This window comes from Scedosporium apiospermum, assembly GCF_000732125.1.
Source record: "Scedosporium apiospermum strain IHEM 14462 chromosome Unknown SEQ_SAPIO_0011, whole genome shotgun sequence".
Lineage (NCBI taxonomy): Eukaryota > Fungi > Ascomycota > Sordariomycetes > Microascales > Microascaceae > Scedosporium > Scedosporium apiospermum.
In genome coordinates, this window is record NW_015971712.1 from 293,494 (window position 1) to 310,760 (window position 17,267).

Sequence of the window (17,267 nt, forward strand, 5' to 3'; positions counted from 1 at the left end):
TTGTGGGAGGAGCCGTGAGAAATGTAATTTCCGCCGCAAAGCGGCCCCGTTTTTTCGAGCTTCCTAAACAGGGAGTGGAACTTGGTTTTTGCCTGTTTGCTTCCTACGAAGCAATGTATGAGTACTTCGTACACTGGAGCACTAGAGAGTGTAATTACCTTGGACTTGGTGGTGTTGCAGATGTTTCATGCGCACCGGCGGGTAGTTTGGCTGCCGCCGAATATTCAATTCTTCGTCTGTTTTCCGTTTGCCTGGCGCGAGTGTCCAAGGAAATTACTTCATACTACGTAGTTAGCCCAGCATACCGATGCGTAGTGTACCAAAAAGAGAGATGAAGAGAAATCGTGCGCGCAGTGTACCGTCCTCCACGTCGGAACCTGGGCGTGTCTATCGATGTCCCAGTGTTTCGACATTCCCGTGCATACCAGCGTCCGTGTCTGTGTTGAAGCGTGTTCGTGTGTTCGTCTGGTTCATCAATGTTTTGTTCGTGTAATTAGACTCTTCAAAAACACGACCACAGAAGAAAACCGACCCAAGACCCTCGAACAGATGATGTGATACAATTGTATGTATGTAGCTCTGGGCCCTTCTTCGCGTCTCTCTGCCCCAACGACGGTTTCCGTTTGCTTTTTTCGACATGACCCGGTTCTTGTTGTCTCTCGAGGAGAAGAAGTGCGCGAGTCTGGTGAAATAACTAATACCGAAGACGATCCTCATCCCGTTCCTCGGGTTCTGCTCTCTCGATTCTCTTCGTCAAGCGTTTGTTTTAACTGTCGCGGGCTTTCCCACACCGAAACCAGTCCTTTGGCATTTTTCTTCTTGTTGTAACTCGGTGAACCGCACGCGACACACGAGGTTTTCCCTAGTCCCCTCCGACATCTGCAGTTCATATATGAGCCGAGCCGGGCTTACAAAACGAAGAAAAGAAGTGTTAGCCAAGCTGTCCAAGTTTGCCTTCCGCTGCTTATAACACCAACCGAACCTGACCGAGGAGCCCAGCGGGAACCGTTCCCCCATCACCGTCCATCCCGAGGGCTTCTTACCCTACACTAGCCTGCTCTCGACTGCCTTACTGCCCTGTCTACGAAGTGGACTAGGCCGTTAGCAACTTTTAGCATCGTTGGCTGTGGATCCGAACTCCATCTCCGGGCATTGCTTGTAGCGAATAACCTCATCTCAATTCGGATCCTGGGCCCCACCGAGGGGGGGAAGAGCCGAAAGCAACTTGCCTACTCGCCGACCCGGTACTCGCCACGAGGAGCCCCAGAAAAGAGGGTGTGGTACAAGTCCCATTAATAAGGACGCTTCGGGGAAAAGAGGAAGAGAAAAAAAAAATAAAGAATAAAAATAAAATCTCCCATCCCCGGAATGCCCATCGGTGCGCTCGCCCACGACGCGAGACATCTCCGTCGAAAGCGCAGCATGAAGCATCGAGAGTTTGGCTGCTATGCCTCGCCAATCCCGGATCCGCCTCGACCCATGCCGCAAGCGACCCGACCGCCATCGAGCCCCGACCGTGCATCATCAGATCTCCAGCCTGATTTTCTTACAGGGTTTTTCCTATTAAAGCCGACGAAGATCCAAGGCGAGTGCGACGGCGACGGTGACGACGGGTGCTTGGATGAGACGAGGAGGAGGAGGTCCGTGATTGGTGGCGACGACTACGACCGGGTGCTTTTACCAGCGGCGGTTATTACGAGGTGCAGCGACGACAAGAAGAGTGGTGGTAGTAGGCGGAGGAGTAGAAGTTTTGCGGATAATTGGATGAGGAGGAAGAAGAGTATCGACGGCAGCACGAGTAACACTACGAGTATTGCGACCATGGCTTCCAGTACCTACTACAGCACGAGAATAGAGACGGCGCAGCGGCCTGCTACCAGCTACACTTCTAACACCACTGCTACGAGCACGACAGGCGATGATCGTAGTAGCAGCTTCAGCATCAATTGTCGTAGCAGCAGTGAAAACGGCTCCGACAACGACGACAATTGCGGCAGCTTCTGTTCTGGTGTTGGTGCCCGATCGGCTTGGGATCCAGCAACTGGAGAAATAACCCTTGCTAGCACGAGGATCAGTATGAGTACGAAGACGACACGGCAAAACCGAACACACCACCTTCTTAACCTTGTCGACCGCGGAGATGAATCCGAAGCCCCCAGAATTACAATAGGCGACGATCAAGTGGAGCCTGGCGCTATTGACCTTGGCGTCGACTTGCTGGAGTCGTCTCATCCCCCTCGCAGCAATAATCCCGCATGCAATCCTGGCCTGGTTGGACCCAGCACACCGGACGAGCCTCCCCAGCTGCCCCCGGTCATTGTACCATCGCCTCGGTGGGCTCAATTTACGACGCTGGCAAATTTTTCGCTCCTCAACGTTGATGTTGACGACGGGTTCAACGACAACAAACACTCTAGTTTGGATCTTGCGGTCAGTCTGGCGGCGGAGCGGGTTCTTCGGGGCGGCTTTACGATTGGCGGCACGGAGAACAATACCTTTGCAGGTACAACGGGCGAGACGACGACAATAACGACGCCGACGAGCAGCGGGAACTGCGAAGGTGATGCAGAGGAAGAGACTGCAGCTCCGTCATTCGCCGGTCCATTATGCAGTTTCTCCTCTGGTACAGGTACAAGTACCGTTCCTACAGCCGCTCATCACCCTTCTGGAACGCCACGCACTTCAGACCCCACCAGTACCTCGTGGTTTGCTGGGAGTCGCAGCAGTGTCGAAAGTACCACAAGTACCACAACAAGTAATAACAGCGCTGCTAATGGCGCATCCGCCCTGATTCCCGCTGCCCCTGATACCCCTGTCGCCCCTGTTGTCGCCCCTGTGATCCCCGGCTTGTCCCTCCCTGCCGCTGCGGCTGTTCCTGGCACTGCCAATGTCGCTGTCACTGCCACTGCAATTGGCACTGCCTCCACTGCTAATAGCACCAATACAGCGGGTGCCCCAGCTGATGCTAATGCTGAGCTTTCTCATCAAGATCTGGAAGCTCTTGTCCCCGCTCCACCCGAAACAGCAGAAACATCAGACCAACCCAGGCACGACAACCAGAAACAAGGCAGCCAACCCAGCTCCGATTCTGCATTTCATCCAGCCGCCATCTGTGACACCCCCGATTCGAAACAAGCAGCACATGGGGCATCTCCTCGTTCGAAGTCGATTTCTTCCCGTCGCTCTCGCAGCCGAAGCCGAAGCCAAAGCCAAGCCCAAATCCAAAGCCAAGGCCGTAGCCAAAACCGCAGTGGTGGTCGCCGACCCATAATACTCTCCCCGATCCTCACCAACCTCCCAGTCACGACAGGCACGGCCACCTGTATCGCCATCAGCTCCATCCCGACCACGCCCACCTCAATCAACATTACTCCCAACTCCTCGCCCAAGAAGAACAACAGTCCTCGATGCCAGTCACGATCAGCATCAGCTTCGCTGGTTCGACCTCCAATCCAACAACCACAAGCGATCGAAAATTCTACCCCCACCACCCCTGCTGGACCGACGGAACATGAGAAGCAATACAACCCACCACTACCCGCTAGCGCTACCACCACTGCTACTGCTACCACCACAGCACCTTCCACATCATCGACCCCAACCACCATCACCACCACCACTCCCAATACCACCACATCATCGACTTATTCCCGACCGCAATCACCGAATCTGCTCACTCTCCGGCCCTCCGGAAGAGGCGACAACATGACGCCCGTCGTGGGTAATTTCTCACGACCGCGGAGACCCAGTGTTGCCCAGAAAGACCCTCAAGACCAAAGGGACCCGACGAATTTTAATTCTAATAACGCAGAGTCGCATTCCGGCCCATGGCCCCTGCCCGTGTCCTCGACAAAACGCTTCAGTGATGAAGGATCATTTAATTTCTCGAGACCGGCCCGGGGCAGGGGTGCCTCTGTATCCGAGGCCTGGTCTTCTTCCTTCACGACCACTAATAATAATATTATTACCTCCACTGCTGCCTTTGCATCTGCTGCGTCGACAATTCCTCCTCCGCCCCTATCCGCCAACGATGTTTTTTACGCCTCGAGACAGAAACCTTTGCCAGTAACGCCGACATCCAGCGTCAACCCGAACCCGACTCCCATCTTCCGACCGACTCCCACCTACGGTCGCACTTTCGACAGCAACAACAATAGCGTGGTAACGAATTTCACACGAGACCCCGTCCCCTGGCTCAAAGACGACGAGCCGACAGAATTGAGCTTCAGGTCACAGCACGCGACTTCTTCCACCGTGCATGCTGCCTCAACCACCGAACGAAGTAGCCTAATCACCAAGGGGAGTTCCATCACCTCAATGTACGCGAGTCTCGACGATGAGCCCAGCGTAGAGGACGTCATGGTCTTGTACGAAAACGGCTTCGACGACACCGAGCCCGAACCCGAACCCGACGATGAAGACGATGGCGACGACGATGATTTTAGGGACGCAAAGTCCCGACCCGAAACGAGGACTTCTACATACAGCTTAAGGGCAGCTGCTGTACCTCCCGTCGTAGCCAATCCAATGCAATCCCCGATTTCTCCGATGCCCCTTCCTTCTCCATCTCCTACTCCTCCTACCGTTCAATCCGACGACGGCGATGCACTTCCTATTTTTGAGGCGAGGCCATTGGCCGCTTCGTCGATAATACCTGATGATGTACAAATACCGATGGCTCGTACCGTCAGGCGGGCGAGCGAAAACCGAGACTCGGCCAAGTCTATGGGCGATTGTGAGGAGCACGCCCCCTTACCTGACTCTCCGCTAAAGGAGTCTATTCTGGCTGTCCCCGAGCCGTCGCCGCCCCAGACCCAAATCGAGCCCCAGCCCCAGATCCAACCGCCAGCCCCGGTACCTGCGGCACTTCCTGTTGAGCAAGAAGACCCAGACTCGCGGGACCGATACGGCTTCAAGAAGGTTAATCAGTACATTACCCGAGAACAGTACGATGAGTGGAACGGGGGATATACCCAGTACCTGGACCGCCGGCGGAAGAAGTGGATGCAATACATGAAGGACAGCGGTCTCAGCACGGATAATCCCATCAGATTCCCCATGGCGGGCGTCAAGACAAAGAGGTTTATCCGCAAAGGTATCCCTCCAGAGTGGCGAGGCGCTGCGTGGTTCTATTATGCCAAAGGCCCAGCCATCCTCGGCAGGCATGCAGGCCTCTACGACCAATTAGTGCGGCAAAAGGCCAAGGATTCGGACGCCGACATTATCGAGCGAGACCTGCACCGCACGTTCCCGGACAACATCCACTTTAGGCCCCCGGGCACGTCGACAGTCACCGGCAAGACTCCCGATCCAAACAACCCGAATGACTCGGAACCGCCCATGATCTCATCTCTCCGCCGAGTACTGCACGCCTTTTCGATTTACAATCCCAAGATCGGATACTGCCAGAGCCTCAACTTCATCGCCGGGCTCCTGCTCCTCTTCGTCCAGACCGAAGAGCAGTGCTTCTGGCTCCTCAACGTCATCACCCGCACCTTCCTCCCCGGCACGCACGAGATGAGCCTCCACGGCTCCAAGGTCGACCTCGGCGTCCTCATGACGGTCCTCCACGACGCCATGCCCGACCTCTGGTCCAAGCTCGCCGGCGGCGACGACGGCAGCGACGCCCACGGCAACCCCTCCCGCCCCGGAACGGCCAAGTCGACCAAGAAGCCCGCCAAGGTCCGCCGCGGCCAGCACGTCGTGGCGCACTCGGACCGTCTCGCGCCCATCACGGTGACCATGGCCCCTTGGTTCATGAGCTGCTTCATCGGCAATCTACCTATCGAGACGACGCTGCGGGTCTGGGACGTATTCTTCTACGAAGGGTCGAAGACCATGTTCCGCATCGCGTTGGCCATCCTCAAAGTCGGCGAGGACGAGATCAAGGCCGTCGAGGACCCCATGGAGATGTTTTCTGTCGTGCAGGCGATGCCGAGGCGCATGCTCGACGCAAACGAGCTCATGGGAACGTGCTTTAAGCGGAGAAATGGGTTCGGGCACGTTAGTCAGAATACGGTCGATACGGAACGGAGGGAGATGCGTGAGCGGGACGAGAAGGAGAAGAGGAGGGTTGCGATGATGGAGAGGGCGGCTTCCGATGGTGGCGTTACTGCTGGAGGCGCAGCAGCTGATGGTGAAGACCGCAGGAGGGGGATTTTTGGAAGGCGGAGGCGGAGGACTGATTTTGACACTCCGTTTTAAAGTCTAGGAGAGAAGACAGGAGCACATCCCGGGGGAAGTTTCCCTCACTTCGGAGGAAACAATAACGGAAACAAGAAGAAAAGAAAAGTAGGGTTCAAATCGGTATTTGGGGGGTTGGAGCATTTTATTTTTTCGGCATGCCTGCATGGGATGGATATACACAACAACATTGAAGTTACGACCACGTCTTTAGTCTTTACGGCCAGTTTTTTCCTTTTCTTTTGTTCTTATCACTCTTTTTCTTTTTCCTCTGTCGAATTTTTCTTTTCTACTTTTCTCGCCTTCGAGGCAAAAAACGCATTTGTATGGAGTCGACGGATACAACGGCCACATAAAAGTTGATACTTTTCTTTTTCTCCCTTTTTTTTTTTTTTTTTTTTTCTCTTCTTTTTATCCTTTCCTCACCTCACATGTGAGGATGAGTAGAAATCGGGGGACGGTATGAATTCGGAGATGGAGATTCCCTGGGGAAGTTTTTATATTTCGTTGTAGAAGATTCCTTTTTCTTCTTCTCTGGTGTGTGGCTGAACCACATTTTTTTATAACTTTTAGACATTAATGGGTTATGTAGATAGAAGGGTCTTATGGAAGATATCAATGGATGGGGGTTTTTCTGAAGCAGAGAAACATCATGTGTTAAAAGTTGAGATGAAGTGCCTCGAGCCTCGTGTTTGAAGATGAGATTTTAGTATGGATAGACAAAGTCCAACACCATCACAGGAAGTGGGGAACTTCGGCGTAGACCCGATTCTACTATCGTGTGTTTATGCCTCTGCTCGCTGAAGAACTCTCTCAATTTTTAAACACGTATGTCTATACTGTCGCTTCCAGCTCAAGAAAAACAATCCGCTCACTCCTTGACCAAGGTATGAAATACACAACAAAGAACACTGTTCTGCAGAAGTACCAGCCTCTTTCATCTCTCCCAGCTCACCACCTTTGCCCATCTTCACCCCCTTCCCCGCCGTCGTTTCCTCCCGTCTTCCTGAGACTCCTGACAAATCTCATCCATCTCCTGTGTCCGCTTGCGCTTCCGACCCGCCGATTCCCTTCCGCCCGTCCCATCCCCACCCCAATCCAAATCCATGGCATCGTAAGAAGGCTCAGGCAACATTCCGATGTCCGTAGCTCCCGTTCTTTTCTCCGGTTCAATTCTCATCGAAGAAAGAGCCGTTTCCGCCTTCTTCCTCACAAGATATGCGGCAATCTCCGCCTCTCTGACCTCATGCTCATGCGCCAGGATGAGCGCTTTCGCGAGTTCTTTTGCCGCATCCCCGTCCCCATTCGCCGGCCAGGGTTCTGGGAGTAATCCAAGTTGCTGTAAGTATCGTATAGGGATCATTTCGAGTTTCGGGAGATTGGGCGACCGCGGCACATCAGGGCGCTCATCAAAGGGCTGAGGAGCAGAGAAATTATTAGATAGGTTCTGGAGGCTCGGGTCGCTGCGGCTCCTCGCACCATCAAACGCCAGCCCGGCCGGGGTGGGTTGAATAGTATAGGGATATCCCATCGGCTGAGGGTTATTCGTTGGTAGTGGGGGAGGCACCTGCGGTGGAATGCTCGCTGGTTGAGGCCGAAGCGGTATGTTGGACAACATGACAGGGTTGGAAATGGGTGGGTTCGGGCCGGTAAAATTGGGTGCTTGGGACGGCATGGAGGGAACAGGGCCAGGTCGGCCGTGGCGTACAGGATTAACCCCGAGTGGGTGGGCATTGCTGGTCGGGGGCCAGCCATGCGACACGGTGGGCAGGTTAGGAAAGGATGGACCGCCGCCGCCGTGGCTCCAAGCCTGGGGATACGGGACGGGACCGGAACCTGAACCGTATGCGGGCGCGTGTGGTCTGAAAGCGCACGGAGGCAAGTCATGAGACACGGTGGGCGGGTTAGGGACAGGCGGACCGGGCCCGACATGATGAAGAGGTTGGACACGAGGGTCGACAACCGGACCAGATGCGAGTGGGCCGACTCCAGAAATTTGAGCGTTCCAAGACGGGGGATTACAGATGGGGCTGTACGGAGCAATCACCGGACGATGGTCGCCCGGCTGCATAGTTGCTCTAGGTGGGAACTGGTTCTGGCCCGAGCCGTAAGGATTCGGGACGTACGGGGGCGCAGGGGGATTTAACTGTGAACGTAAATGAGTCGTATTATTCATAGTCGTTTGTATCATAGTCGGTGCAGACGCAGGCAAGCCTGGCTGCGCGGGAATGCCTCCATGGGGATTCTCTCCTCTAGGTAGGTTCGTCCCCGGAAACCGAATGTGGGATGGATGCGAGGGCATCGCTAGGCCGGCATCCTATCCGTCAGAGGGTAAAGATGAATCCAGATCCATCCTTATGCTGGGGAAGCCTCCACTCCTACCTCCATTTCCATCTCCACCCCCATCTCCAGGTCCATACCAATGCCGCCCATCATTCCCCTCCCCTTCCTAAGAAAAAGCCGGAGTCTTGCTCTTGGCATACCTCTCCACATACGACTTCGCATTCTTATTAAACTCCGCCCTATTCGACCTATACTCGTCGGCGATCCTAGCCTCCAAAGGATCATCAGGCTGCGGCTCAGCAAGCAAGTTCCTCACGGCCTCCAGCACCGCCGACAGCCTCGTCGACGGCTTCCACGCATCGGGCTTCAGGATGGCCAGGCAGATGTTGCCGAGGCTGTCGTTGGTGATGTTAGGGTGGTAGATGCGCGTGGTGAACTTGGCCACGGGCGGCTTGAAGGGGTAGTCGGTGGGGAGGTCGAGGAGCATGCCGAAGGTGCCGCCAGCGTAGGGAGAGGTGGAGGGCCCTGTTATGGTTACGTGCCAGCGGTGGATGTCGGCGTCGGCGCCGAGGGCGACGGACATGCCGGCGGGGGGGGATTGCATGCACTCGCCGAGTTCCTGGTGATGGGGAGAGCAGTGAGGTCAGTCCGCTATACGTTCGTATCGTATCGCGGGGTCATGGTGGGGGTCGTGGGAGTTCCTTACCTTTTGGATGCGTTTGGCTGACATGGCTAGGTCTGTATGTATGCTATGTGATGCTTAGTGGACGATATGATAGCTAGGTAACAATTTGGAGGATGTCTAGTTTGGGAGAGGAAGAGAGAGAGTTGAAGATGCCTGAGGGAGACTTTATAGAGGAGAGACCGAAGGCAGCTGCGGTAAGGCTGATTGATTATGAAGAATGCAATGTACGAATTATGCACACTCCAAGTACACTATTAGATTATAACTAGCCAATATTAAATAAAGTATATTCGAAGTACTTAGAATGTATAATGTATCTCCACTTGACCTGACTCTGGCGGGGCAGGAGCTGAACAACTTGAGCTGCATAATCATCATATCAGTATATCAGTGGGGCAACCCTGAGAGCTTGGGCTGGAAGGTGTGCAAAACGGGCAACGCCTTCCCGCTCCGTCGGTATCACAACTCACGACTTGTAGAAGCCGCCGTAACTGTTACTTTTGGACCATTGGTTTCTGTTTGGGCAGCAGCAGCCCTCCCCAATGGTTGAAGTCTTCACTTGCTCACAGTACCCGATTAGGCTTCCAGTTCTTGCTGTGCATTCGCCATGTCTCACAATGTTGTCGCCCACAGCTAGGAACAATGTGACGAGTATCTAGTATGATCCACTCAAGTCTTCGGATATGAATCGACACCTTCGAGTTACACATGGATATATTTGGATATTTCAATTCTGGCATTGATGAACGACTTGTAGACCCTACCAACTCCATTGCCGACCCTTTCACCTAGGAACTCCCCCAACCTGTCAAAAAAAGCACGATTCTATCAAATGCTATCCCTACTCATACAAATCGGCAGTCTTCAGGATCCGGAAATGTGATGTACAAGTGGTTTTCAGTCAGCCGTGTCTTCCTCCTCCGTCTTCTCATCATTCTTGCTCGCCCTAGTGGCTTCCGAGCTCCTCCTCAAATTAGGAAATAGTAGCGCCGCCACTGGCTTATGCGGCTTCTCTTCTTCTTCTTCTTCTTCTTCTTCTTCTTCTTCTTCATCATCTTCTTCCTCGTCCTGTTCCTCGTCATCCTCCTCTTCTTCTTGGTCCTCTTCATCGTTTCCCTGTCCTCCTTCATCGTCGGAATCCGGCGGCACGTCGGTCAAATCGCTCTCGTCAGCCGAATCATGGATACTACCCAAAGGCGAAGAAAGAAGTTCGCCTTCGTGACCGCCTTCATCATCAGCGTCCTCGCCCGCGACATCGTCACCCCCGGTCTCTCCGGGTTCCGCGGTCTCGTCGGCGCCGGCCTCATCAGCGTCTTCCTTGGCTGCCGGCTCGCCATCTTCCATCTCGACGTCGCTGCCGGCATCCGCACCGCCATGATCTCCATTAGTCGTTGCGGCCTCGGTGTTCTTCGGGCTAGAAATCGAGACGGCCCTAGACTTGTTCGCTCCCGATGGCCCGACGGGCTCCACTTTGTTCGGTTCGAGGAGTCGCAAGACGACCTGTTCAGCCTTTCTAAGGATATCCGGTCTACGAATGCCCGTCTTACGAGGCTTCGTCGTCGTCTCCGCGCTAGCCAGCGCCACCGTAGCCGCGCCCGCTGCCTCTGCTGGCTTCTCGTCGCCACCGGCCTCAGCAACTTCTTCATCTATAGCCATGCTGGAAGCGTCGTCGATGATATCAGCTCCGGCAGGCGCGTGGAGAATGCTACGGAGGGACCCATGCTTCTTCTCTGCAACACCCCCCTCGGGCTCCTCTTTAATTCCGGTCTCCTTGGCTTCCTCATCTATCGCCATCGCATCGGGGCTCTGGACGGCCGAACCTTCTACAGTCTCCGTAGTAGACACTTCCATGTGCGGACGCGCCTCGAGGTAAATCATCGTGTAGCAGTCGCTGATAAGATCGTCGATGGCCGTCGCCTTCATGAGATTCGAGTTGAGCTTCTTCAGTTCAATAGCGTCCTTCAGACATCCCAAGACGGGCGCTTCGGATTCCTCGCGGGCCCACTCCAGGATGTGTTCCGTATTGCCTTCGAACTCGTCTAGTGCCACCGACTTGAAAGCATCATCAATCGTCGGCGCCACCTTGTACGTCCTCCTTAACAAATGTAGGTAAGCCATACAGCAGCTTTGCCACAGGTCGTTAAAATGGTAAAAGTCGGCTCCTTTCTTGCGTATCCTTCTCAAGAGAGCCTCAAGATTCGTGCGATCTTCCAGGACGAGAAGAAGCTTGACCATGAACCGGACATATTGCTCCGTGTAGACGTGATGCCGGCCAGCACGCTCAGCATCACACTTCCACACGTTCATCACCATAGTCTTCGTAAACATGGACTCCCTGAGTACGTTGAATGCCGCCTTGGCCTGTACCTGCAGATATTCGGGGTTCGTAGACTCATCTTCCTCATCATCGAAAAGAATATGAGCATGTCGCATGATCATTCTGTGCTGCCAATTGGATTTGTCCTTGTCACGCAGATGTCTAAGGCTCTTGATGACGTATTCCTCCCAGTTGTCGTTATCGTCCATGTTGACATCCTCCCCGTGTTCGATGCCGAATGGTTGTTCTGAGAGGATCTCCGCCGCCTCACTCCCAGATGTGTCCTTCTTTAGCACCAACTTGTGCAGAATGGAGAGCATCTTGTAGTGCGGCTCAAGTATCGGGTCGCTATTCCTTGACTTGGGCATCGCTGCCGCTGTCCGAGCTGCTTCTTTAAGCGCATCGATCAGCCGGTCGAGGCTTACTATGGGTGAGTCCTTTTCCTTGTCGCCTCTTTGGTACATCTTCCAAAGACACTTGGAGTACATGTATGGGTTCTTCCAGTCCTTTGGACGCATCGCCATGGCTTTCCTGAATAAGAAGGCGGCAAACTTCCACACCTGGTATTCGCCCATCTCGTCATGTACCGACCGCAGATACGTTCCAGAGTTATTGGCAATGAAGAAGCGGACTTGATCACTATGGTGGAATGCTTCCATGGCGAAGGGCTCTCGGCTGGATGCGTACATCCTCATGCCAAAGCCGTGGTGAAGCTCGTACAGCGCGTCCGCCTCCTCCCCCTCGGGATCAATGTGTCGGGAGTTGGAAAGGGCTAGGGTGTAGCAATGGATAGCGCTCCTTTGCAACTTAATCAGCTCGCCCCGATCCTTGTTCATCTTATCTGCCGTCCACAATACTGCCTCATCCAGTTCGTAGTCGAAGCATTCGGCCAACCGGAACCAAGCATCCCACTTTCCAGGTGTGAACTGAAGCTGCAGCCGCATGAAAGTGGCCCCGATACGCAGGTCGTCCGTCGCTCCAGGAGTCTGTCGCCTGTTAAGGTCGACACCTTTGAACTTGGTCAAGGCGATCATGCCGAGGAGGAAAAACCACCCGTACTTCGCTAATGTGCTCTCCTGGGTGTTGACGCCAACCGCATCCAAAGTGACGTTGCCCTTGGTGGCTTCATATAGGCGCAGCGGATGAATTGGCTTCTTGAGGAATTCCGTAAAGTTCCTGAGATTGTGAATCATCTGCGGCGTGGATTTCGTCTGGCCCATGGTCTGCTGCATACGCTCAATCGTCGTTTTGAGATCCGACTTAAGGAGCTCCTTAATTGGCATGCGGCTTGCCAGGATCGTCATCCTCTCGACCAACTGTATCGTAGTCCTCTTCTCCAGCTTCTCGGGTGGGCATTGGTGATCCTCTACCTCCCACATGCCCACGCCAAGCTTAAGACCGTGAAGGTCGAATAGCACCTGACCTAGGTAGTCTTCCCAGTTATCAATGGTTTCAATCTTCAACAGCTCAACTCTCATCATTTTCAGGAAGATCTTGTTCGAGGCCTTGCAGAACTTCCGGATTCCCAGAACCTGGTGTACCGCGGCAAGGAAAGCGGCACGGTCATTGTCTGGGTTGCAGAAGATATCGGGATGATGTTTAATGCCTGCCCTTAGGACGGTGTACTGTAAGCACCAGGCACGGACTTGCATCTCACGGAGCTTATTCAAGAAAAGCTGCAAAGCGGAGGTACTCGTAGGCGACGGCAGGGTCGATGCAATGCGCATTTCATCTTCACATATCGCAGCCGTGTGAAGGAGTGCACTGATTCTTGCCAAGGCCGAAGAAGTGGACCGCAAGTGGTCTTCATCGATGATCTCAAAAGCGGTGGTTTCGTTGAGGGCCAAGGTCAGGGCTATAATCAATAGTTCATCGAGCGACTTGAGAGTCTTCATCAGCAAGGCGCCACGAGTCTCGTCTGGAGTCTTCAGATACGTCTCGCTAGCGAGGTCCTCGATAATCATTTCGATGCTCCGGAGACGGCAGGAGAATTGCTTTGTTGTATACTTGATAGCACCATATGCCTCGCTGAGTCTCGACCAGAGGAAAAGCCTCAGCTCGGTGTCGCTGCTCTCCAAGAACTTCCACAAGTCGAGCAATCCTTGGCTTGCACACTCTTGAATCGGTATCAGTATGGGCTCTTCGCGGCCGGCGGAGACATCTTCATTTGGCAGGTGCAGTCCATAAATTTCGACGAAGACTGACGACGGGTTGAGCACAGGCTCCAAGTTCTCGATTACCATTACAGGGTCATTCATATCTTCCTGGAAGAGGGTTAGGAAGAAGTCCATGGTGGTAAGTTTGGATACTTCGCGCTCCGCCGCGGTCGGTGATATTAAAGGAATGACCGCGTTATTCGGTAGATCGATCTGTGGACAATCGTTGGAAATCATGAGGTCATGGAAGCTTCTATAGCACTGTAGTATGTGGTCACGAGGGACGTCGGCCTCAAGAACGGCGGTAAAGAATATGGATGCCCAGATGAAACGCAAGCAGATGGGGTCCGTAGTCAGTCTTGCGCTCCTGCGAATTGCCGACGATGCCATGTCTTGCCATCTTTCGAGACGTCCCCTCGTCTCCACGCGAACGCTGTACTTGACGATGCTGTTTGGGTTAGTTATTCGATCGTAGACGTCGAGATGCAGCTCAAACAACATCTGGACAAGACTGTCCAAGGCTTCAGAATCCGAGTCGTCCTGAGCCATGGAAATCTCGTCCATTACGCGCCTGTAAATGTCCGCATCAACGTGGCTAATAAGCTGTACAACCGCCACCTTCATCTCCTCCGACCACGTTGACTTGAGATAGCTCTGCGCTATACACTTTATCCATTCAAAGGCAACGTCATGGATAGTCAACCAGCCAGAGTTCACCTTGTTGACGAAAGCCGTCAAGCCCCGGGACTCGTCAAACGCGGGCGTAGGAGAAGTCTTCTTGGACGCGCCCTTAGCATGCTCAAGAAATGATGTTAAGCTCAACGACGGCTGATCCTTCTTGCCCGATAGGATTTTTGCATTTGCCTCGTTAAAGGAGGTTAGAGCGACCCGGAGGTCATTGGCGGCTAGACTGGACAGCTTCGATAATCTATCCTCCGAATCGCAAGATTCAAGGACCTGGCCGATCGCGTCGATGGTTGCTTGGTCCGTGACTCCTAGATTCTCTAAGATGTCCTTCGCGAGTTGGAACAGATGCTTATCGACGGCCTGGTACTCTGCGATTTTCGAGGCATAGAGCGCACTTGGATCAATAACCTCTTCAACGGCGGCGGTATCCCGTCGCCGTGTCCTCTTGCTCCTCTTTTCCACCCCATTCTCGTCCTCTCCTCCATTTTCTCCGACACCGGCGGTGGATTGAGAGCGTTTCCGGGTTTGAGATACCGCCCGATCTTTGTTCCTGGTCTCGGTCGTCTTCGTAGGATCTTCTGTCACTGGCTGGCCATTGCTAATGGGAGACTTTGGAGTGATTTCTTCTGGGGTCGCTACCTCAGCCTGCAGTTGGGCAGAAGGTGAGTCGCCGCCGCTTTCCATATTATGATCGTCATCCTTGGGGGTAGGAATCACCACCATATCGACGTCTTCTACTTCTTCGTCTTCCTTTTCCTCCTCTTCCGGTAGGTCAGGAACCTCCAGGTTCATGGCATCTCCAGTCATTCCTTCGTGAGTAGCAAATGAGACAAGAGCCAATCCTACGTCCTTCCATGACGCGCTCGAAACCTTGACAACAACTTTGTCCCTCCTGAGTTTATCACGGTCAACCCGGGCTTCCTCTAAATTTTTGGTAGGGTCCGGTAGAAAAGGTAGCGGGTCGAGCCAGCGCTTGACAAATTCGGGCACTTCGCGATCGAGCCATGGCGCTACAACGGGGTGTGATAATCCTATTTCGTCGGATAGGAGCTCCAGTTGGTTCTTCAATTGTTGGCCCGCCAGGCTTTCCACAAGCGATGGAGGTTGGACTTCAAGAACGGCAGGATCGTCGTCTAGCTCGATGGCAGCTTCGAGGCAGTACCGACTCGTTCTCGCGCTATTCAGGAAAGACGCCACGCGTGCAGTTCTCCGCCATAATTCGGCGTCCGAAGGATCTCGATCGAGGGCGGAGGAGAAGTCGGTAAGGGCAAGACGGGCGTGGTCCCTGACATCCTCGCGAATGAAGTATTCGTCCATATTGCTCCTGTTCTTTCGTGCCTCGTGTCGGAGTCGATCGATGGAAAGCTGACCGCGATTCTTGTGCGCTAAATAGAGGGTTTGAGGGAGGGAAGTTCCCGTACCGTCAATGTCGGCGGCGGATACTGTTAACTCGGGGGCCAACGGCGCAGCTGTCGGAGCGGCAGCGGCCACGAGCGGAAGCTGCTCGGGCTGACGCTCAACACGATCGAACTCGGTAGCCGCTTCGGGATACTTGAATATTTCGGACTGGAACAAATCTTTGTAGGCTTTCTCTGCATCGTCGAATGCGCTCGGGCCTTGAGCATGAAGCTTCAAGGCATTCTGAAATACTTTCAAAGCATCGTCGACCTAGATTCATAGATGATTAGACTGGCACAATGTTTCCTACCTGGCACATCGACGCCTACCTGGAGCTCCTTAAGTGTGTCGAGCTCGTCCTCTACGTTCTCCTCGACCTCGATATTGATCGCCTGGAAGGCCGGCTGGTTGTCACAATGTTAGCGCGAACCATCGTCAACGAACAGGGATTTGAAAGCACGTCTCTACCATTATGAATCACCCTTTTCGGTTAGAGGGGCAGCGAATTGACGAAATGCGCCGGGGTATGAGGAGTTCATGCCTCATCGATGATGGGGATGAACTTGGGAGAGCAATGCTTTTACAAGACGTTTGCTTCACGTGCGACGCCTTCACAAATCGCGTCGAGAGCTAAAGTGGTCAATTCAGAGCTTGGGCGCGACTAGAATAAGTCACGTGATATCAGGTGCTGCGCTGTAGAAACGGCGGTGCTTTGGACTGATGTACTGCCTCCAAAGTAGGGTAAGGGGATGGTTCCGAATAGTATCGATTGCTGCCCTCACTTCTAGTTCTTTCCCCGGGCGTTCACTAGAGCTTTATAGAATGCTGATGAGAAGTCGGGATGGGAAGATCTTCAAATCGAGCTCTCAAGAAGGACCTCGAGGTCCCCGATGTTTACCCGATCACCACCTGCACGTTCATCGTTTGAAAATTCTCGGTGCTGACGTCATCAGCTGCCTCAACAACCTCACTTTGAAATTAGCAAGAGCAGTCCAGGGCGAGAGATCTTCTTGCTCTTCATCATCCTCTGCCATTTTCTCCTGCGCATAGCATAATTTAGATAATTTAGTGCCACGCTCTCATTCCAAATGCCTACTCAGGCCCTACTGTGACTGGTCCTCCGGCTAGTCCAAGCGAGAGAAAACTACTGGTTGGACTCTTCCGTTGATATTACCCGTCACATTGGATCCCGTGTCAACCTCACTTTTTAGGTAGTCCAATTCTATTTTCTACCCTCCTTTACCTCTCAGAACTGCTTTGCGGTCACATCATCGGGAACAGTGTCCCGTACGAGAAATAGAGCCGTTTTCTCCATGACACGCATTCATGAGATTGCCTACCCTCCAACCCGTCCGTGTGCTCTTTTCCCTTTCCTCTCCCGTCCTCACGTCTCAGCTCCCCGCGAGAAGATGGTATATCAGGATACTGCCGAGGAGAGCCCGCCATTCCTCTTTGCAAGTCATTTTCTGGGTTGTGACGACGACGATGGCACGGCTTCGAGATCCGGAAATGAATTGGTACGCCAAGAGGACGATTCGGCTCCATTTTGTCTTTATGC

General features: G+C 53.6%; 2 protein-coding genes and 1 pseudogene across 2 annotated transcripts; 1 reads left to right on the forward strand and 2 right to left on the reverse strand.

Annotated features, from left to right (window-relative positions):
* Positions 1-1,368: 1,368 nt before the first annotated feature.
* Positions 1,369-6,204, forward strand: SAPIO_CDS0083 (annotated as a pseudogene; the record flags this gene model as incomplete).
* A 949-nt stretch (positions 6,205-7,153) lies between these two features.
* On the reverse strand, positions 7,154-9,196 carry SAPIO_CDS0084 (Ubiquitin--protein ligase; the record flags this gene model as incomplete). The annotated part of the gene is made up of 4 exons (XM_016782953.1): positions 7,154-8,329; positions 8,566-8,632; positions 8,715-9,085; positions 9,173-9,196. 4 exons carry the CDS (start codon positions 9,194-9,196, stop codon positions 7,154-7,156), a joined length of 1,638 nt encoding a protein of 545 aa, XP_016646586.1.
* Positions 9,197-10,048: 852 nt separating this feature from the next.
* SAPIO_CDS0085 (Histone transcription regulator 3-like protein) lies at positions 10,049-16,743 on the reverse strand (the record flags this gene model as incomplete). Its single annotated transcript, XM_016782954.1, has 3 exons — positions 10,049-15,979; positions 16,039-16,113; positions 16,681-16,743. 3 exons carry the CDS (start codon positions 16,741-16,743, stop codon positions 10,049-10,051), a joined length of 6,069 nt encoding a protein of 2,022 aa, XP_016646587.1.
* Between the last annotated feature and the right edge of the window lie 524 nt (positions 16,744-17,267).